The sequence below is a fragment of the Heterodontus francisci genome, chromosome 11 (assembly GCF_036365525.1).
Source record: "Heterodontus francisci isolate sHetFra1 chromosome 11, sHetFra1.hap1, whole genome shotgun sequence".
Taxonomy (NCBI): domain Eukaryota; kingdom Metazoa; phylum Chordata; class Chondrichthyes; order Heterodontiformes; family Heterodontidae; genus Heterodontus; species Heterodontus francisci.
In genome coordinates this window covers 94,340,948-94,359,486 of record NC_090381.1, presented here as the reverse complement: position 1 = coordinate 94,359,486, position 18,539 = coordinate 94,340,948, and the positions used below count along the sequence as shown (strand labels likewise).

General features: G+C 39.3%; 1 protein-coding gene across 11 annotated transcripts in view; it reads right to left on the bottom strand.

Moving 5' to 3' along the window:
• Positions 1–18,539, bottom strand: part of trip12 (thyroid hormone receptor interactor 12) — a 185,762-nt gene that overhangs the window by 13,828 nt on the left and 153,395 nt on the right. For 10 of the 11 annotated variants that reach the window (XM_068042545.1, XM_068042547.1, XM_068042548.1 and 7 more), the window contains 9 exons: positions 17,850–17,977; positions 13,424–13,575; positions 10,861–11,003; positions 9,992–10,148; positions 8,575–8,673; positions 8,318–8,432; positions 7,128–7,282; positions 5,570–5,734; positions 3,881–4,045 (listed from right to left, as the gene is read on the bottom strand). In XM_068042545.1, coding sequence (XP_067898646.1) covers positions 3,881–4,045; positions 5,570–5,734; positions 7,128–7,282; positions 8,318–8,432; positions 8,575–8,673; positions 9,992–10,148; positions 10,861–11,003; positions 13,424–13,575; positions 17,850–17,977 — 1,279 coding nt within the window. The remainder of the gene's footprint in view (positions 1–3,880; positions 4,046–5,569; positions 5,735–7,127; positions 7,283–8,317; positions 8,433–8,574; positions 8,674–9,991; positions 10,149–10,860; positions 11,004–13,423; positions 13,576–17,849; positions 17,978–18,539) is intronic. The other variant, XM_068042550.1, reaches the window with a different exon arrangement.

The following is an 18,539-nucleotide window of genomic DNA, read 5'->3' as shown; positions in this document are numbered from 1 at the left end:
AGCTGCACCCATCCAGGCAAGTGGAGAGTATTCCATTACACTCCTGACTTGTGCCTTGTAGACAGAGGACAGGCTTTGGGAAGTCAGGTGGTTGAGTTACTCGCTGCAGAATTCCCAGCCTCTGACCTGCGCTTGTAGCCACAGCATTTATCTGGCTGGTCCAATTTAGTTTCTGGTCAATGGTGTGCCCCAGGATGTTGATAGTGGGAAATTCAGCAATGGTAATGCCATTGAACATCAAAGAGAGATGGTTAGATTCTCTCTTGTTGGAGATGGTCATTGCCTGGCACTTGTGTGGCATAAATGTTACTCGCCACTTATCAGCCCAAGCCTGGATGTTGTCGAGGTCTTGCTGCATCTGAACACGGGCTGCTTCAGTATCTGAGAAGTCACGAATGTGAGCATTGTGCAATCATCGATGAACATCCCCACTTCTGACCTTATGGTGAAGGAAAGGTTATTGATGAAGCAGCTGAAGATGCTTGGACTTAAGGCACAACCCTGAGGAACTCCTGCAGTGATGTCCTGGGACTGAAATAATTGAACTCCAACAACCATGACCATCTTCCTTTGTGCTCGGAATGACTGCAGCCAGCAGAGAGTTTGCCCCGATTCCCATTGACTCCAATTTTGCCAAGGCTTCTTGATGCCGTACTCAGTCAAATGCTGCCTTGATGTCAAAGGCAGTCACTCTCACCTCACCAGTTCAGCTCTTTGGTCCATATTTGGACCAAGGCTGTAATGAGGTCAGGAGTTGAGTGGCCTTGGCGGCACCCAAACTGAGTGCCAGTGGGCACGTTATTGCTGAGCAAGTGCCACTTGACAGCGCTGACGACCCCTTCCATCACTTTGCCGATGATCGGGAATAGACTGATAGGGCAGTAATTAGCTAGGTTGTATTTGTCCTTTTTGTATACAGGACATACCTGGGCAATTTTCCACATTGCCAGGTAGATGCCAGTGTTGTAGCTATACTGGAACAGTACAGTGGTTAGTTCTGGAGCACGTCTTCCGTACTATTGCCAGAATGTTGTTAGGGCCCATAGCCTTTGCAGTATCCAGTGTCTTCAGCAGTTTCTTGACATCATGTGGGGTGAATCGGATTGGCTGAAGACTGGCATCTGTGATGATGGGGACCTGAGAAGGAGGTTGAGATGGATCATCCACTCAGCACTTCTGGCCGAAGATGGATGCAAATGCTTCAGCCTGGTCTTTTGCACTGATGTGCTGGGCTCCCCCATCATTGAGGATACGGATGTTTGTGAAGCCCCTCCTCCTCCAGTCAGTTGTTTAATTGTGCATCACCATTCACAACTGGATGTGGCAGGACCGCAGAGCTCAGATCTGTTCCGTTGGTTGTGGGATCGCTTACCCCTGTCTATCGCATGCTGCTTCCGCTGTTTGACATGCTAGTCCTGTGTTGTAGCTTCACCAGGCTGACACCTCATTTTTAGGTATGCCTGGTGCTACTCCTGGCATACCCTCCCGCACTTTTCATTGAACCAGGGTTTGTCCCCCAGCTTGACAGCAATGCTAGAGTGGGGAATATGCTGGGCCATGAGGTTACTGATTGTGGTTGAATACAATTCTGTTGCTGATGGCCCACAGCACCTCATGGCTGCCCAGTTGAGTTGCTAGATCTGTTCAAAATCTATTCCATTTAGCACAGTGATAGTGCCACACATGACGGTGGGTACCCTCAGTGTGAAGACAGGACTGCATCGTCACAAGGATTATGAGATGGACAGTCCTACCAATACTGCCACGGACAGATGCATCTGAGACAGGTAGATTGATGAGGAGGTCGTCCAGTAGGTTTTTCCCTCTTGTTGGTTCCCTCACCACTGGCTGCAGACCCAATCTAGCAGCTATGTCCTTTAGGTATCGGCCAGCTTGGTCAGTAGAAGTGCTACTGAGCTACTCTTGGTGATGGACATTCAAGTCCCCCACCCAGAGTACATTTTGAGCCCTTGCTACTCTCAATGCTTCTTCCAATTGGTGGTCAACATGCAGAAGCACAGATTCATAGGTCAAGGTGGGACAGTAGGTGGTAATCAGCAGGATGTTTCCTTGCCCATGTTTGACCTGATACCATAAGATGTCATGGGGTCCAGAGACAATGTTGAGGACTCCCAGGACAACTCCCTCCCGGCTATATACCACTGTGCCGCCATCTCTGGTGGGTCCGTCCTGCCGGTGGGACAGGACATAACCAGGGATGGTGATGGTGGTACCTGGAACATTTCCTACAAGGTATGACTGTGACAGGCTGTTGCTTGACTCATCTGTGGGACAGCTCTCCCAATTTTGGCACAAGCCCCCAGATGCTAGTAAGGAGGACTTTGCAGGGTCGACAGAGCTAGGTTTGCCTTTGTCGTTTCCAATGCCTGGAAGTTACAAAGGCATAGTTGAGGGGTTTAGGAACAGATGGACTGACAGGGTATGTAATGGAGGTGGAAGTAATGGTCTTTGTGATGGAGAGCATGTGGGGTTGAAAACTCAGCACGGGGTTAAATAGGATGCAGAGACAGTGACTGGCCTGGTTCAGCTCAAGACCATATGAAGGGAGGTGGATAGAATCACTGGTGAGGGTACAGAGTTTGCGATGAGGGGCTAAAGACAATGATTTCACTATCACCAATGTTTAAAACGGAAAGAAATTGCAACTCATCCGTGACTGGACATGGGACAAGCAGTCCAACACATAAGCAGTGGAGGATTGGTGAGCAGTGGAGAAAAGGTAGAGCTGGTTGCAACAGCATAGAAGTAGATGCTGAATCCTTGTCTGCTCTAGAGCAGCACGAAGCTGAGGATGAGGAGTGGCAATGATGAAATTTTCTTGGACTTTGGGGCAGGAAGGAAGACATTGCTGGAAATACTGAAAACTGGAAAGTATTGGCCATTTAAGAGGGAACTGAAATTGGCAAAACACCAGTCATTAAAAAATTATTTTGCATCATCTTGAAGAGGGCAGAAAGCTTAAGTTGGAGATCAGATTTAGTTGGATGGAAGAGCTAGATAATGCGCAGATGACAGAAATTGAATTAAATTATTAGACACTCAAAAGGTAACATAACAAGCGTAAAAGTTCATTTTAATTAAATGATCCTCAAGGATTAGAAAGTAGTAAACAGACGTTCAAGTGTCATATCTGGAAACTAGACTAATTTACCACTTAAAGAAACGTGTTTGAAACGATTAATACTTCAGTATACTGCACATTTGCAACTAATGGTAAGCAGGCTGAAGACAACCTTTCAATGTAAATGATACGACTGCAGAAGTAACACTGGCTAAGCAGTTCCTATTGTGACCACTTGGGTGAGGTCACCAACTCTGCTGCAGACAGGCTATTCTTTCATTATTGCTGTCCTGTGCAAATTTGTCATAGGAATACCAACTAAGTTTTTAAACCAATGGATATGCAAGAATTGGCACATGTTCAGTTATTTGTGACTATATTGTGCCTGGGCAGCTCCCATATTGGGGAAACTGCTGGGCAAATTGAATATCTTTGTTGAATCTGCCTGGCAGTATAAATGCAGTTAATTTGGCACCAAAGACTAAGCCACTAGAGGCAGTAACATAGCTGGGCATTAAAATGCGATCTACAAAACTTCCAGAATGAAATGCAACATGGGACTTGGTATACTTAAGGATCAAAAAAATAGTGAGATAATTTCAAGTATTCTTTGTACTTCAATGAGATTTCTTACTTAAAACTGTTTTGATGATTTGCAAGTTAACAGGAAATGATTCACTCAACTGGAATCTTATTCTTAGATTATACAGGTATTCATCTGAAGCCAAAGCACTTTTGTTGATTATCTTATATCAGACAACATTAGAAATGCAGATGAAAATTGCTGGCTGTACATACCCGCAGATACTCTTCCAAATTGTGAATGGTGACAACTGTGTCCTTGCCTCCTTTTTTCAGTTCAACACTGGCATACCCAGGTAATGTGAAGTCCAGCCCAAGGTCTTCTACAGAGCAGCCATTCATATTGAGGCTTTCCAGAGCCTGTTGAAGACATTCTTTGCTCTATCAAGAAATCCATATTGACAACATTAAATCTAACCTTTTGTTAGGCGTTCTAAATACCTGTCCTTGGTAACTTTGCAGTCTTAACTTTCCACTATGAATAAATAGGTCACTTTCCACAAAATGTACATGGAATACTCAAAGGGAAAAGGCACTGGGACAAAGTTCAAGAGATTGGTAATGACAAATGAGATGAGCTACTCCAACCTTCACCACCGCCCCCCACTAATGTGTAATGCACTAGCTTGGCAACATCTCAGTCCTTTCAGAAGGAATGAAGGAAGTAGGCATGCTTTAAGTCCCTTCAGCTCTCCAAGCCAAAGAACTGAACAGCGGGTTCATGGTGAACTTAGTACGTGAATACTTATCAGCATTCAAATAATGAGACTATGTTAAAGGTAAAGCAATTCAATATTAATTTCAGTCTCCAAATGCAGCTGACTTATGAGGGAAATTTGTCATAATACAAATTTAGAAATTCAAAATTGGAAATGACTTGTCTCCAAGATGGTGGTTGATTGGAGTGTGTTCAATTGGGACATGCCAAGTAACACAGGCTGCTTCTCAAAATGCTAAGCAAGAGAAAATTACACACGAACTTTGCAGACAAACCATATATAAAATGAGAAAACTTGATAAATGAAAATTCCTCATCAGGACCCTTAAATGTATGCAAGAATTTTTCACCTTTAAACAGCACTGAACAACGTTTTATAGTACTGAAAAAAAGTATGGAGAAAGTGGCCCCGTAGAAAGTCTCAGAACTTGGGAAAGTTTTGTTTGACTTGGTCCATGAATCTCTCAAATGTGGTAGTGTCCGCCACTTGGAGTGAACAGATACAACAGGACTATTGCTGACAGGAAAACTAAGAATGGTTTATAAAAAGGAGTTGAATACATTAAGGATAGATCATTTGTGAAATAGTAGTGTTATATCAAGTTTTTTTTTTTAAATGAGGATTTATTCCCATAAAACACCTATACTCAACCAACATTATATTGCTACATGGAAAATTGATATTCCCAGAGCCAGTGAGCCCCTCATTGACGACTGCAAAAAGCGACTCACTAAAAGCAAAGCAGCAAATACCTGAAGAAATGTAGGCCCACGAACGGGTAATGGGAAAGTGATAATGCAACTAAATTATAACATGAAGGTGGAAAAAATGTCTGAAGCTTGCTATTTTAATCGTGGACCATGAGTCATTTATAGTTGCCGTTTACAGGGATTTAAAACACACATTCACAAATCATTCAATGTTTGCTCAGTCTTTGCTCCTCTCCCACCCCTCATCTTCAATTCTATTCTAGGTACTACTCACTATCCATGCTAACCTATATTTAGTTTAAATGTCTACTTATGCCAAAGGAATCAAACAGTAAAATTGCTTTTATTTTCAGTCACAGTATTCTGTTTTGTTCAGATTACCACAAATGCACTTGTTCAAAAATGCAGAAATTTCAGATGCCAGGATTCAGGACACCATATGACAAAATGGCCAATGCTGCAACTTTCATTCTTACCTGTGATCTGTCCTGCTCCAATTTCTTCTTTTGTTTAATGATGTCTTCAAGATGACAAATTGATTTTGCTACTACTGGATCAATGTTGAAAAGGTCATGGGAGCAGAGGGAAATTTCTTGCCGTAGCATCCATTTGTAAAATGATAGGCTAAGAGGCAAATCCAACTGTTCAAAACAAGTGGGAAAAAAAGTTACTTTTACACAATAAATAGACAATTCACAAATTCAATGTTAATATGCATATTGCTTTTTCCAGTTCTTGAACAGTTTGCATTACAATTTCAGCAAAATATATGACATCACTAGCCAGTGATGCACATTGCAGTAATAGGCATTACAGAATCACAAATATGGTTTCTAAATCTCAAGACAGAAAGAATAGAAAATGGATACACATTAACTGAAGTGGCCCAACAGGAATGCAGGCATGATGTACAGCACTCATCTGAATTTCCAGTTTATAATGTACTAATGCATTCATTATATATAGCTTTACTTGTTTTTATTCAGTTTAAGATGAAATTTTCTGCTCATTTGTAAGCAGTCAATGCAATATAAACTCATGTGGGTTCAGTATGATTAACTGAAGATTTTTATATTGAAGGATAGTGAGTAGAAAATCACTTTTGCAAATCTATCTGCACTCAAAATCTAAGGTCTGCACGCACTTCCTGTCAACTTTATCAGTTACAAGTTTCTATGTTCTCAGTTAGAATGGGGACTAGCAATGTAAACTGGTCATGCTATAATCACATTCCCTCCAGATGAGGGGTGACTGCTGCAATACCACTGGCAAGAGGGTGCAATCACAGCACAATAAGTTTACAGAATAAATGTGAACAAAAAATATTATAGAAATGTACAAAAAAGGGACAAAGTAAAACTAAGATGTGATCTATTTACATTTGTGCAACCTGGCTCAATTATCATGAGCCCTCAAACCCCACTTCATCATTCTGTGGCAATTAGGAGAGATCCATTATTTAGAGAAACACATGGGGCTGAGTTTTCATGCTTCATGTGATCTGTGAAAACTTGAGGGACATTATTTTCTTTCTCTATTAAGACAGATGGAAAGTAGGGATCAAGTTTGATAACAGTTTAACAGAGATAATCTGTGGGACAGTTTCTGGAACTGGCAACAAAACAGGCAAGAATTTATACCTAGAAGCATGGCTTTTTACAGCACAACTGAGTGTCATAGAACTAACACTCCAAGATTCAACAATTGTGCTTTAGCCATAATCTTAAATGGTGCTTGCTCTAATTGCACCCAGTACGCTAAGTTTTCCCATACTTCTCAACTCTGTGAAAGGACACCATGCTACCCAACTACAATAGTCACTTCTGACAGTTTAAGATACCTCCGAAAATGGCTTCACAAACCGAAATCTTTCTCCAGCCCAATTTCAAGATTAGTCTACTATTGCCTAAATTGAACAGAAAAATAGTACATGCCCAATCTATTACAGACCATCTTCACGTTACAACTAAGTGTGGGCAGCAAACATATATCCTCATTTAAATAGCGGATTCATACGTTACCAATTAAACATACCAATCGAAAGTCCATGATCGCTTTGGCCAAGAACTTGCCCAGAAATCGCAACTTCATTTTCACTTTAGCCACATATGCTGGTTTTGTATTTCTTCCAAACGGAACAGGGAAGAGCCCCCGTGGATTATGGATGTATTTGGTCCCTTCTTGGCTGCCTAATAGTACAATTAAGCTCGTTAGTTGACAAGTAATTTTATCCTTCCTTCAAAACTCTTCTGGATGATTGCTTCCAGTTTATCATGCAGTTCTGATATCGCCTGCAAAACATATATGCTAAAAATCTACGAAGGTCACAAGAATTCAGAAAACGTTAAAAGAGGCATGAGGAGCATTACTGTCTAAGAACTTCCTGGACAAAGATTACCAGAGTCAGGTACACCCAGTATATAGCCAATACTCTCTCAGTTGGATTCCTTCTCCCAAAAGGTAAAAATATAAGCTTCTGTAGCTTTGGTTCAGGATTTTATTTTTGTGAATCTGACCACGACTACCATACAAGTCACAAATCAAGAACATGAATTTTGCCAAACGCATTGCATAGCTGCCAGACATATTTAATTTACATCTTTATGCTTGCACAAAGTTATTTCTTTCAGTAAATATACATCAACTTCACAAACCATAACAGGTATAAATCAAACTGCACAAACATTATGCAGGCTTATGCACCCGAAGGGGAGGGAAGGAGAGAGAAAAAAAGACAATGGGAACTCAAACCTTTATTAAGTAAAACACAAGGTTGACAAAATTTGGAATATATTGTGCACAGTAGTTCACTAAGCTGTGCACTCTTGAGCTGCACTGATTCAGGACAGTTTACTGCAGTACTAATCACACCAAGGAGGGCAACTACAGTGCAGGCTACTGACTAATTATCAAATATAACTACCAACACTTCATGGATCACATTCACAAGAAAGCTCAATGGCTATCAGTTAGGTTCCTACATTTGCTAGTGCTTTCAGAATGTGGGTACATTTGCTGGGCAGAAAAATAAAAACATTTACTATATTTCAAATGCCTCAAGTTTACATGCTTTATTAATAAACCAGAAACTTTAATTAAATAATTCCAAGCTTCAAAATATGAGCATGAGCACTTTCTTTTAAAATCTAGTTTATTACCGAATAGAAGTAAAAAACAAAATTGAGATTTTTATTTTTTCCGCAATTTTATTTGATAAATTGTACCTTTAGGATGGGACAGCGTGACTTCATCTCCCCGCCACAGACCCAGATCAGCTCTCTGCAGTTCCTGAGATACAAGTGCATAGAATTCCAATGTTGGACCCAGACCCGTCCCAACCTATAAAAAAAGAATTAGCTGGTCAATTTTAGAAAGGCTGCAGTGAAGACTGGCTTAGCTATTGACAGGATTAAAATACTGGGGCACATGTTAAAAGAAAAATTACAAATTCAAACTGAAAATGAATCAACATTAGGCTTACTTCATTTTCATATTGAATCTCCAGCATTGCCCTAGAGCTTCCTAAATCCTGCATCACCGATTCTGCTTGCTTCAACAACTCTTCCCTGTTGACAGTACGCTGTGTAGGTGAAAAGAAGTAACAGCTGAAACAGAATTATCTGCATAAAATTCATTGGAGAAAAATTGTACTAGTTTAAAACTCCATTGCCAACTTTCTCAAGGTTATGGATTAGGTGCTGGGGTACACTCACAAGGACCTCCTTCTTGTAGCTGAATATTTTTGGAGACTATTAGACACTGGGAGACACGACAGCTAAAGCCAACCCCTTTCTAAGCCAACGTCCAATAAACATTTCCAGACGTCAACGGATAGCAATCAGGGCCAAGAATCCCCACTAATTTCCTCCGCATAAATCAAGGGGAATCCAGTAGCTATCATTTGTAATTTTTTGGCACTAGCCCACAAACTACCAGGTTATTTGAATTCATGGGTTACGATTTCAGTATCATAACCACTAGGCTATCATACCTCTGGGGAGGTCATGTAGTTGATGTGCAAGGTGCTAGTCAAACTCCTTCTGAAGTAATGCACATAGCCTGGTTACCCAATGATGGAAAGATGATTGCTCTTCTATGGGGTGAAAAGGAATATAACATGACCAAATTATTTGATGAAGGTGATCAAGGCAATGAAAATACAATGAGGGGCCCACAAAACAAAATCAATTTAGAAGGTTTTTCCTTACGTGCAAAAAGAATCAACTATTGCAAATCAAACGAAGAGACAAGGTGAAAGGGTTTGAAGTGGCCTGTACTCTATTCTCACTTTCGTGAATTCAAATTCGTGAAAGAAAATTCCCAGTAGTAGCACTATTCATTTTCAGAACTGAAGTGATTAAGGAAAAAATGTAATTTCCATAGAATTAAGCTTTGCACATCATCCTGAAAAATATCCATTATAAATCTCAGAATTTGTCTCATTACCTTCTGAATCAAGCACATTACCTGATCAACACCCAGGTATAACAGCAGCTATGTGGGTCATGCTTGAATATTCTCTCTTGCTGCAGTAAGGTGACTGATGTGTTACTCTCCCTCCCCATGTGACAAAATGAGCAGAAACACACCAGTCCCATTTCTGATTTCACTAAATTGTTTTTCTCCCAAACACATTTGCTTCTGATCCCTTTACAGTACTACTAAAGGATGAGAGTGTAACACTCAAGTCTCCAATGCTAGGCACTTAATACAGGATTGAAGTAGTGTATTTAGTCCTTCAGCACTATTTTTGAAATGTCTGTTTGACTTAACTGAAAACTGGACTGTAATTGTTAGTAGAATTGTGAACATATTGCAGAAAATGCCAAATAGATATCATTCACAGTTCAAGTAATTATGAAAAACTGCCATGTTAAGCTGCAAGTACATGCATTTACCTTTTTCCTATCCAAACGGGGAGCAACTCTGCTATCCTGGGAATCAGACTGGTTGATCTCTGGGTTAGTATCTAGTAATCTCTGCATGGCTCGATCTCGATCAAACGCAGTCACGTAGAACAGCATTTGCCGTGTGTCGAACGGGAAAAAAAATGGGCTTAAATAACAAACAACATGATTGGTAACCTGCTTTTAAATTTCTACAGAAAATAAAAATCACAAGGCATTTAATTATTTACCACTCTAGCTAAACTTAAGACAGATTATCTTTAACATAATTCTTATTTTAGTGGTTTCTTTTTCCCTTTTTTGCAGAAAAAAGGAGATGCCAATGGATTGAAAACTGATTTAGGGTCAGATATATATATTGACCTGACCATGCAGTTGAACAAACAACATTTTTAACTAGAATTGGGGCACATTGTTTAAGTATATAATGCTGAATGGGAAATTAAATGATTTAACTATTTTTGAAATCGACCAGATATAATCAGCTCTGAACTTCTGAGCCATACAGCCTCCTGAAAAGGTAAAGAGCGTCAAGCAGGGAAGAACATAGCTATACAGCAATAAGATTGGCCAGATACAATTCTCCACGCCCAAGAGAGCTTCCCACAAATTATCTGTGGTGCAGTTTTCTCTTTTTCCCCAATTCTTTCCTCCTGCAGTCGTGTAGCATATTGTTTAATTTTGTTATGCAGCGTGTTCCACTTACAGAAGAAAAGTCATGGGTAGAAGTTACTATACAGAGCTTCAATTGAAAACCAGAATTTGAAAATCTTTGCATAAAATGCAGCTATTAATTCATTAAATTATATCATTAATCCAATGACAGATGAGAACGAAACATAATGAGGTTTATTTCATACCAGGTCCTTCCCAACTCCGTCAACCATATTGGTATATTTCCTGTCATAATAACAAGGGGATCTTGAAGCTGACGGTTCGCCTTTGCAGTCAGTTTGCTGTTGATCAATTCATTTGTTGGAATAATCTCTTTACACACTGCATTCTGTAAGCGAGAAATCGGACTTGAAAAGGACAAATATGTACAAATGAACATCAATCTATCTAAATTCAGACTAACGATTGTCAATAAGACATCAGCTTGCATGTTACACATGAAATATTACAGGCAGGGCAGTTCAGAAACTATTGCATGTTCTCATTTATAACCTATAAACCCTTTAAGTTTTCACAAAATAACCAAAATGTTGGAAATATATAGTAGTTTAGACCGTGTTTGAAATGGAAAGATTGGTTCATGTTTTGAGTGGAAATTAGTCAGGAAGTCTCACCTTCTCAACATTATCATGCAAAGCCATGAAACTACATACCAACATCCAACAGTAATAATGGTATTGAAAGTGAGCAGTATAGTAGAATTCTTTAATAAGAACTAAACCAGGAGGATTGAGGGGCAAGTCTAATGAAGGAAAGAAACTATTATCCTACAGTTTTCATTTAGTCAGGCAAAAAAGATATCCATTGGCATGATGCAGAAAACTGAGTTAACTATACTCACTAATATTTCATATAAGCTTTACAGTTGAGAAATTACGTTGAAGATTTAAGGCCATTGTGCAAGACATCACCAGGGTTGAAAATGAAGTGAAAAGCATCAAAAATATAACTGCTAGTCATTTGGGGATAAGAATAGGATTTTTAAAAATAGGCTGTTAGGATGGGCTTAATTCAAGTTAATGCGCAATATAAACTTTGCTAGTTCATGCAAAAGTTTAAAGATCTCACTAGCACTTTAACCATTAATTACTAGATATGCGCTGCCTATAAAAACTACCTCTATACAGAATCATATTTTGTTCTCAACTCCACATGTATCTATGAAGATGTGATGGATCAAAACACTAGATCGATATCTCAATAAACCATTGGCACTCCTTCAAATTTCCTCTTAATCCTCATAAAATGGGCAAATCACATTCACACCTACCAATGGGATCAAGCAGATTGTTATGGGGTCTCTAAGGCAAAACTTCTGATAAATGGGAATCTGTTCACAATCAGCAAGTTGTCTCATATGATCACAATTTAATAGATTTACTTCTGAAAATTAAAAGCAACAGGAAATTGTCTCGAGTGTTGCACACTCCACCTTTTTGCAGCAACAATTAAAATCTAGGTTAGCTCAAAGGGATGATCTTGTATTTACATGATGCTTTATTACATTTCAAACTTAGCCGTTGCACGTAAAATGAGTTACTTCATTGTCTGTAAAATACTTTGGACATCCCGAGGTAGTGAAAGGTGCTATATAAATGAAAGTCTCTTTTTTACTGCGAAGTACAGTGACTTATGTCAGCAAACCATCAACGAAGGAAATGCAGAATCGAAACACAATTCTATTGAAACTTGCAGCACAGGAGTTCACCATTTGGGTCATCATGCCTGTGCAGGTTCTTTACCTGAGCAATCAAAAACTAAGCCCACTGCTCCACTCACTCTTACCCTATAGTTCTAACCATCCTCATAGTTAAATATTTCTGATTTTTCATTAAAATATGCAATAGCCTCTGCCTCAATCACTCGCAGTCAGCAGCCCTCCGTATAAAAACAGCGGTCCTCGCTGAATTTAAATTGATGACCCTCACCACTGACTTCACAATCAGGAAATAGTCTTACACCATTCACTATCAAAGCCCTTTGCAATTTTAAAAACCTCTTCAAATTTCTTTGGTTTGCCAATTCACAAGTCTTGCTGAATATTTTTGAACTGCAACAGCCACTAAACTTTAGTCCATTGGAAACAGACAAAAGAAAAATTCAATTTATAATATTTGGGATTTCACAATCAATTCATTGCAAAAAGCTAGTTTCTGGGTGTGACAGATTGGAAGTGGTCCATCCAAGGTTACCTTTTATCCATCATGACTTTCAACACTCAGGAGCAAAACGAGTACATCGGTGCTCCAAAGATATCAAATAAATTTACTAAGGGTTGAAATATGGAAGTATGCAAGTAACCCCCACCTTGAGACAATGTGTTTCTGTGAAGAGCACTGCATTTTCCCCACTCAGGCCCTGGGTTGCAGCCAAAGGTACGTTCCATCTCTAGCTTACAAATTATTGGCCAAGGCTATGTACACTTGAATGAGAGGCTGTCGGAGTCAAGCATAGTCTGATTGTAAGCTTAGAGTAGAAGCCTAGTAGCACCCTCCCATTCGTTTGGCTCAAGGCATCCCAGGTAAACAGAAATGAAGTGGGGAGGGAGAAGTTAAACAAAGCACCATTTAAGCAAAACAAAAATCTGCAATTCAAGTACCTTATAAAAGGAAAACCAACACCCAAGTGCAAACTAAAGGCAATGAGCCAATTTCAGAGTTAACAGCCAAGTTCTTAGATGCAATTAGACTTCTGTTGGCAACCGCTTCCTTGTATTAATTTTTGAAGAGGATATCTTGCAGTACTCACATTATATAGGTAATACCAGTATCTACTGATAGCATGAAGGACTCTCAAAAGCAGAATCACATCTAGCGATGGGTCTTCAAATGTTATACCATCTGGAGGAACTGAAAGAAGATATGTTTCCAAAGGATTTCCCACTGAAGGGCACACACCATCTAGGATGTAGGAAAAGGTTAACAGTTCAATGATCTAGAAGGACAGCATTTAAGTTAAAGTTTGACAAAACGTCATAATGGAGATTGTCACCTTGCTTAGTGATTCATTACATACAATAAAAGCCAAAAAGATGTTACAGCATGATTACATTTTCTGTGAGAAAAACTAATTTTTTTAATCCTGGAGCAAAGCAGTTAAGAAAGCTTAAGCATACCAATTAGAGGGGGTAAAATCTCAGGGATTAAGGAGGAATCTCATTTGGGTGCGAAGATATGGCATGGATATCAAATATTTTGCAAATGAAGTGAGAATTGAGATGTACCACAGCAACACATGGAACATTGTCAGTTAACTATAGAAAGTATTTTGTACTTAAAAAAAATAGAACTCAGTAAAACACTGGGTACCATAAATGAACAAAGTCAGAGAAGAGATAGCAGAGAATCTGATCTTAAACTGAAGGTTGAGGAGTTTCCATTTGCAGAACATATTTTTGACATTGTTGAGGGTCACAGAAGTAGTGCCTGAATTGTGTAAACACTGCCTTGTTCGACCATTGCTGATTTACTTGAAGTTTAGTGGTTCAAAATAAAACCAATTTTCACTAGCTTTCTCCAAATTTACCTTTGCTTTAAATAAAACTCCCCTACAAGTTTAGTTTAAAAAAAAGAGAAAAAAGGTCTTAAATTAGCAATAAAAATGAAGTTTAAAGATTCTTATTCATTTTAACTATAGAACTATTCAAAAATTACTTCTGAAATTACACTAACCTGCCGACTGCAATATTGTCAAAATATGGCTATTAAGACAGTATAAATGCATGCGTTACAAAAGCAAAATAGAGGTTAGTTCAAAAGTTTGTTCCTGTTTACTTGCTTCAGATTTATTCAGTTTTGAAATCTTCATATCTTCTACCTGCAACTTCACACCAATTATACTTTTCTATTATCCATATAACCCTCTAAGTATATGTCACAATTAATACAACCAATAATGCTGTTAGGACTTCATGGATTGGAATGTAGCAAAGATAATCCCACTATTCAAGAAAGTGGGGTGGGGAGACCAGGGAACTACAGGCCAATTAGCCTAACATTAAGAGTAAGCAAAATGCTAGAATCTATTATTAGGGAAATGGTAACAGAGCAGTTAGACAACTCATTTGATTAGACGGAGGCAACATGGATTTATGAAATGGAAATCATGTTTGACAAAGCTAGGAGTTAGAGATTGTAACTAGCAGGGTAGATAAGGGGTACTAGTGGATGTGGTGTATTTAAATTTTCTAAAAGCATTCGATAAGGTACCACACAATAAGGACTCAAAGGATTGGGGGTAATATTAATACAATTAAGGATTGGTTAACAAGCAGAGCACCGAATAGAAATAAACAGGCCATTTTTGGGTTCGCAGGCTGAAACTAGCAGGGTACCACAAGGATCAATTCTTTGCAAATCCTGATGCCAATCTACATCAATGACTTAGATGAGGGGACCAAATGCAACGTATCCATGTTTGCTGATTACACAAAGATGGGAAAGTAAACTGCGAGAAGGACGCAAAGAGGCTGCAGAGGGATATAGACATGTTAAATGTGCGGGCAAGGGCATGGCAAATGGAACATAAGGTGGGGAAGTGTGAAGTTACCCATTTTGGTAGGAAAATGGAAAAGCAGATTAAAAGGCTGAGATTGGGAAACACTGGTATTCAGAAAGACCTGGACATAATCCTACATGAATCACAGGTTGTTAACAGGCTGGCTGTTACAAGTGCTTCCTTTTTTTGTTAAATTTTAAGAATGTGTTTTAAAATTGAAAAAAAATTCCATAGATGCTGGAACTTTGTCTCTTTTTTTAAAAAATAGGTCACCAGAAGGTTTTTGGACTGAGCTTGAAAACAAACAAGCACTGGAAGGCACCTGCCTGCAGATAATTACCAGCAGAGGCTGTTTTTGACTCGGGGAGATGACTACAAAGAAGTGACAGGTCAAGATTTATAGAGGTCAGGAGGCATAACGTCTGGAATGTTTCTGGTTTCACTTTGAATTGTTGAAAAAGGTGGTTGGGGATTAACAGTGGTTTGAAAAAGACAGTTGGAGAAAACTTGCCAAGAACAAAAAACCACCCCAACTCCGTCTGTTCCAGCAGTTTGGAAAAAGCCCATCAGTTTTCCAACTCTCGAAGAGCTGAAAAGCAATAAGTAGACAAACTGTAGCTGCGTACCTCCTGTAAGACCTGTGCCTGAAACCTCTGTTGCTGCATTCCCTGGAAGCGTACCCAAACTGATCTTCAACCTCGCCTAAAAAGAACTGTTCTAGGACAAACCCTGTCTATGCACATTTGGGACACCAAATCAAAACAAATGACATTTTTCCATGTCTTCTCTTTCTTCAAGAATTAGCAAGTATTTAACTCGCGTTTTTTTGTCCTTTTGTTTATAATAGAGCTCTAAAACGCAAATATGAATGAGAGGGAGAGGGAGTCATGGTCCTGTATTTCCCCCCCCCCAGGAATATGCAGTTTGCCTTTAAGGTTTGCAGAGGATCAGTACTGCTTTAAGAACCGGCAAGCCTCAGGAGTTATAGAAAGGTGCATTTTTGGTTGCCGTTAGAACCAGCCATTTGGAGACTGCGACTCAAAGGGTGCATTTGTTATAATTCAATTTAGAACTGTCTTTCAGTTGATGACAGTTTGTTCTAACAGAACACACAGAGGAAACAGACAGTTGTGGCATTTAGCATATCTGAAAAAGAGCTGTCAACCATTTAAACTGAAGGAATAGGATTTTAGTCTGATTATCTCAAAATTCTAAAAAAAAGTCAAGCCAAAACAGATCTCTGGTAATTTAAATTGAAGAAAGGGAAATTAGACTGACAACCTTTTATCCCTCAAAAACTCTAGTCAGCTTGATTCCATTGAAAGAGTTTGCAAGTCGTTAATTGTTGAAATTCGCCAGAGAAGGAAAGCATCACCTACAGACTGTTTTACTGTGGAAGAACTTTTTCCCCGCATCGGACGACTGTGAGGACTTCAAGCAACATTCTGTGAGGACTTCAAGCAATATTGGACTGTAAAGTTGCAAGGACTAATTTTTCTATTTTTAAATGTTGCTTAGATCTTCATAGTGTTTAAGAATTTAGTTCTTCTAATTAAAGAGTTAATTTGTTGATTTAAAGACATCCGATTTGGTTAGCCTCATTCGGGGGTGAATAGATGGTACAATCTGATTGGGTCTTTGTTTAATTTGGAAAGTTTTAAATAATATGTTAGGTGATCTACGGAGTGACAGAGTTGAATTATCAGTGCGTCTCTCCCACCATAAATCAGAATTGTACGTCTTGATTGGAGTCTTTGACAGGAGCAGTCGGTCATAACAAGAGCGTGACTAAAGTAAAAAGGGAGTTTTAATATTTCAATCTATAGTTAACACTTGTTTTATAATAAACTGATAATTTTGTTGCTTACTAAAGAAACTTGGTGCATTTTATTCTGGGATAAAATAGTCTATAATTGACTATATCTGTAGGGGAGAAAAAATTTAAATATATGTTGTGACCTGTGGAGAAGTGGAACTAGAACAATGCATTCCTTACCCAAGGAAGGATACAATAGCCTTGGAGGGAATGCACTACTCCTGCCTTGGTCAAAACACTGGTACAGCAAGCAATTAGGAATGCAAATGCTATGTTAGCCTTTATTACAAAGGCATTGGAGTATAAGAGTGAAAGGTCTTACTGCAATTGTATAGGGCCTTAGTGACATCACGCCTGGAGTACTGTGTACAGTTTCCATCTCCTCACCCAAGGAAGGATATAATAGCCTTGGAGGGAATGCAACAAAAAGTTCACTTGGCTGATCTATGGGTTGAGGGAATAGTCCTTTGAAGAGAAATTGAGTAAATTGGAGGTATTCTCTGGCATAAGAGGTGATCTCATTGAAACATATAAAATTCTTAAGGGACTTTACTGGGTAGATACTGGAAGGATGTTTTCCCTGGCTGGGGAGTCGAGAACTAGGGATCAGTCTCAGAATAAGGGGTCAGCTATTTAGGGCTGAGATGAGAGATTTCTTCACTCAGTTGAGGGTCTTTAGAATTCTCCACTTCAGAAGGCAGTGGATGTTCAGTCGTTGAACATATTCAAGGCAGAGATTGATAGATTTTTGGATACTAAGGGAATTGAGGGATATGGGGATAGTGTGGGAAGGTGGAATTGAGATCTGCCATATAGTCTACTCCTGCTCCTATTTATGTTCTTATATACCAAAGCACTCACCATGCCACAGCTCATCATGTTTCCTTGCATTTCTTGGGGAGGTTTTTGTGGGTGCTGTTTGAGCACGTCCTCGCTTCCCACCAACTGTATCCTTATTCCCTTCCTCCTCTTCTCTCACAGGCTTGTACCTATTGCAAACAAATTCAATAATGCTCTCAATTAGTCTTCACATTGTGAATTCTGGCTTGTATTTGTGACAGTTAAAGCAGTATTGGCAAACAGCAACAGAAATTGCTGGAAACACTCAGCAAGTCTGGCAGCATTGTGGAGAAAGAGGCAAATGACATTTCGTCAGAACCTTTGGTCAGTTCTGATGCAAGATCAACCACCTGAAATATTAACTGTTTCTCTCTCCACTGATACTGCCAGACCTGAGTACTACGAGCATTTTTCATTCAGATTTCCAACATCTGCAGTATTTCGCACTAGCATTGGCAAGAATCACATGGACGCAGGCCCCACAGTAGAGAAAATACACCAGCCAGCACAAGGCACAAACATTTGGTTTGTAGTCTTTGAAATACCACAAACCATTGCTGTTGACTTTGAATCAGTGAAATCTCTGATCACATTTGTGCAGTATTTATGCTCTAGTAGTACTGGTGGTCTAAAGGTGGGTACAAAACACTTACTCTGCAGTTATTTTCCACAACAGCTGCATAAAAACTTCAGAAAGATGTGGGCCAGTGC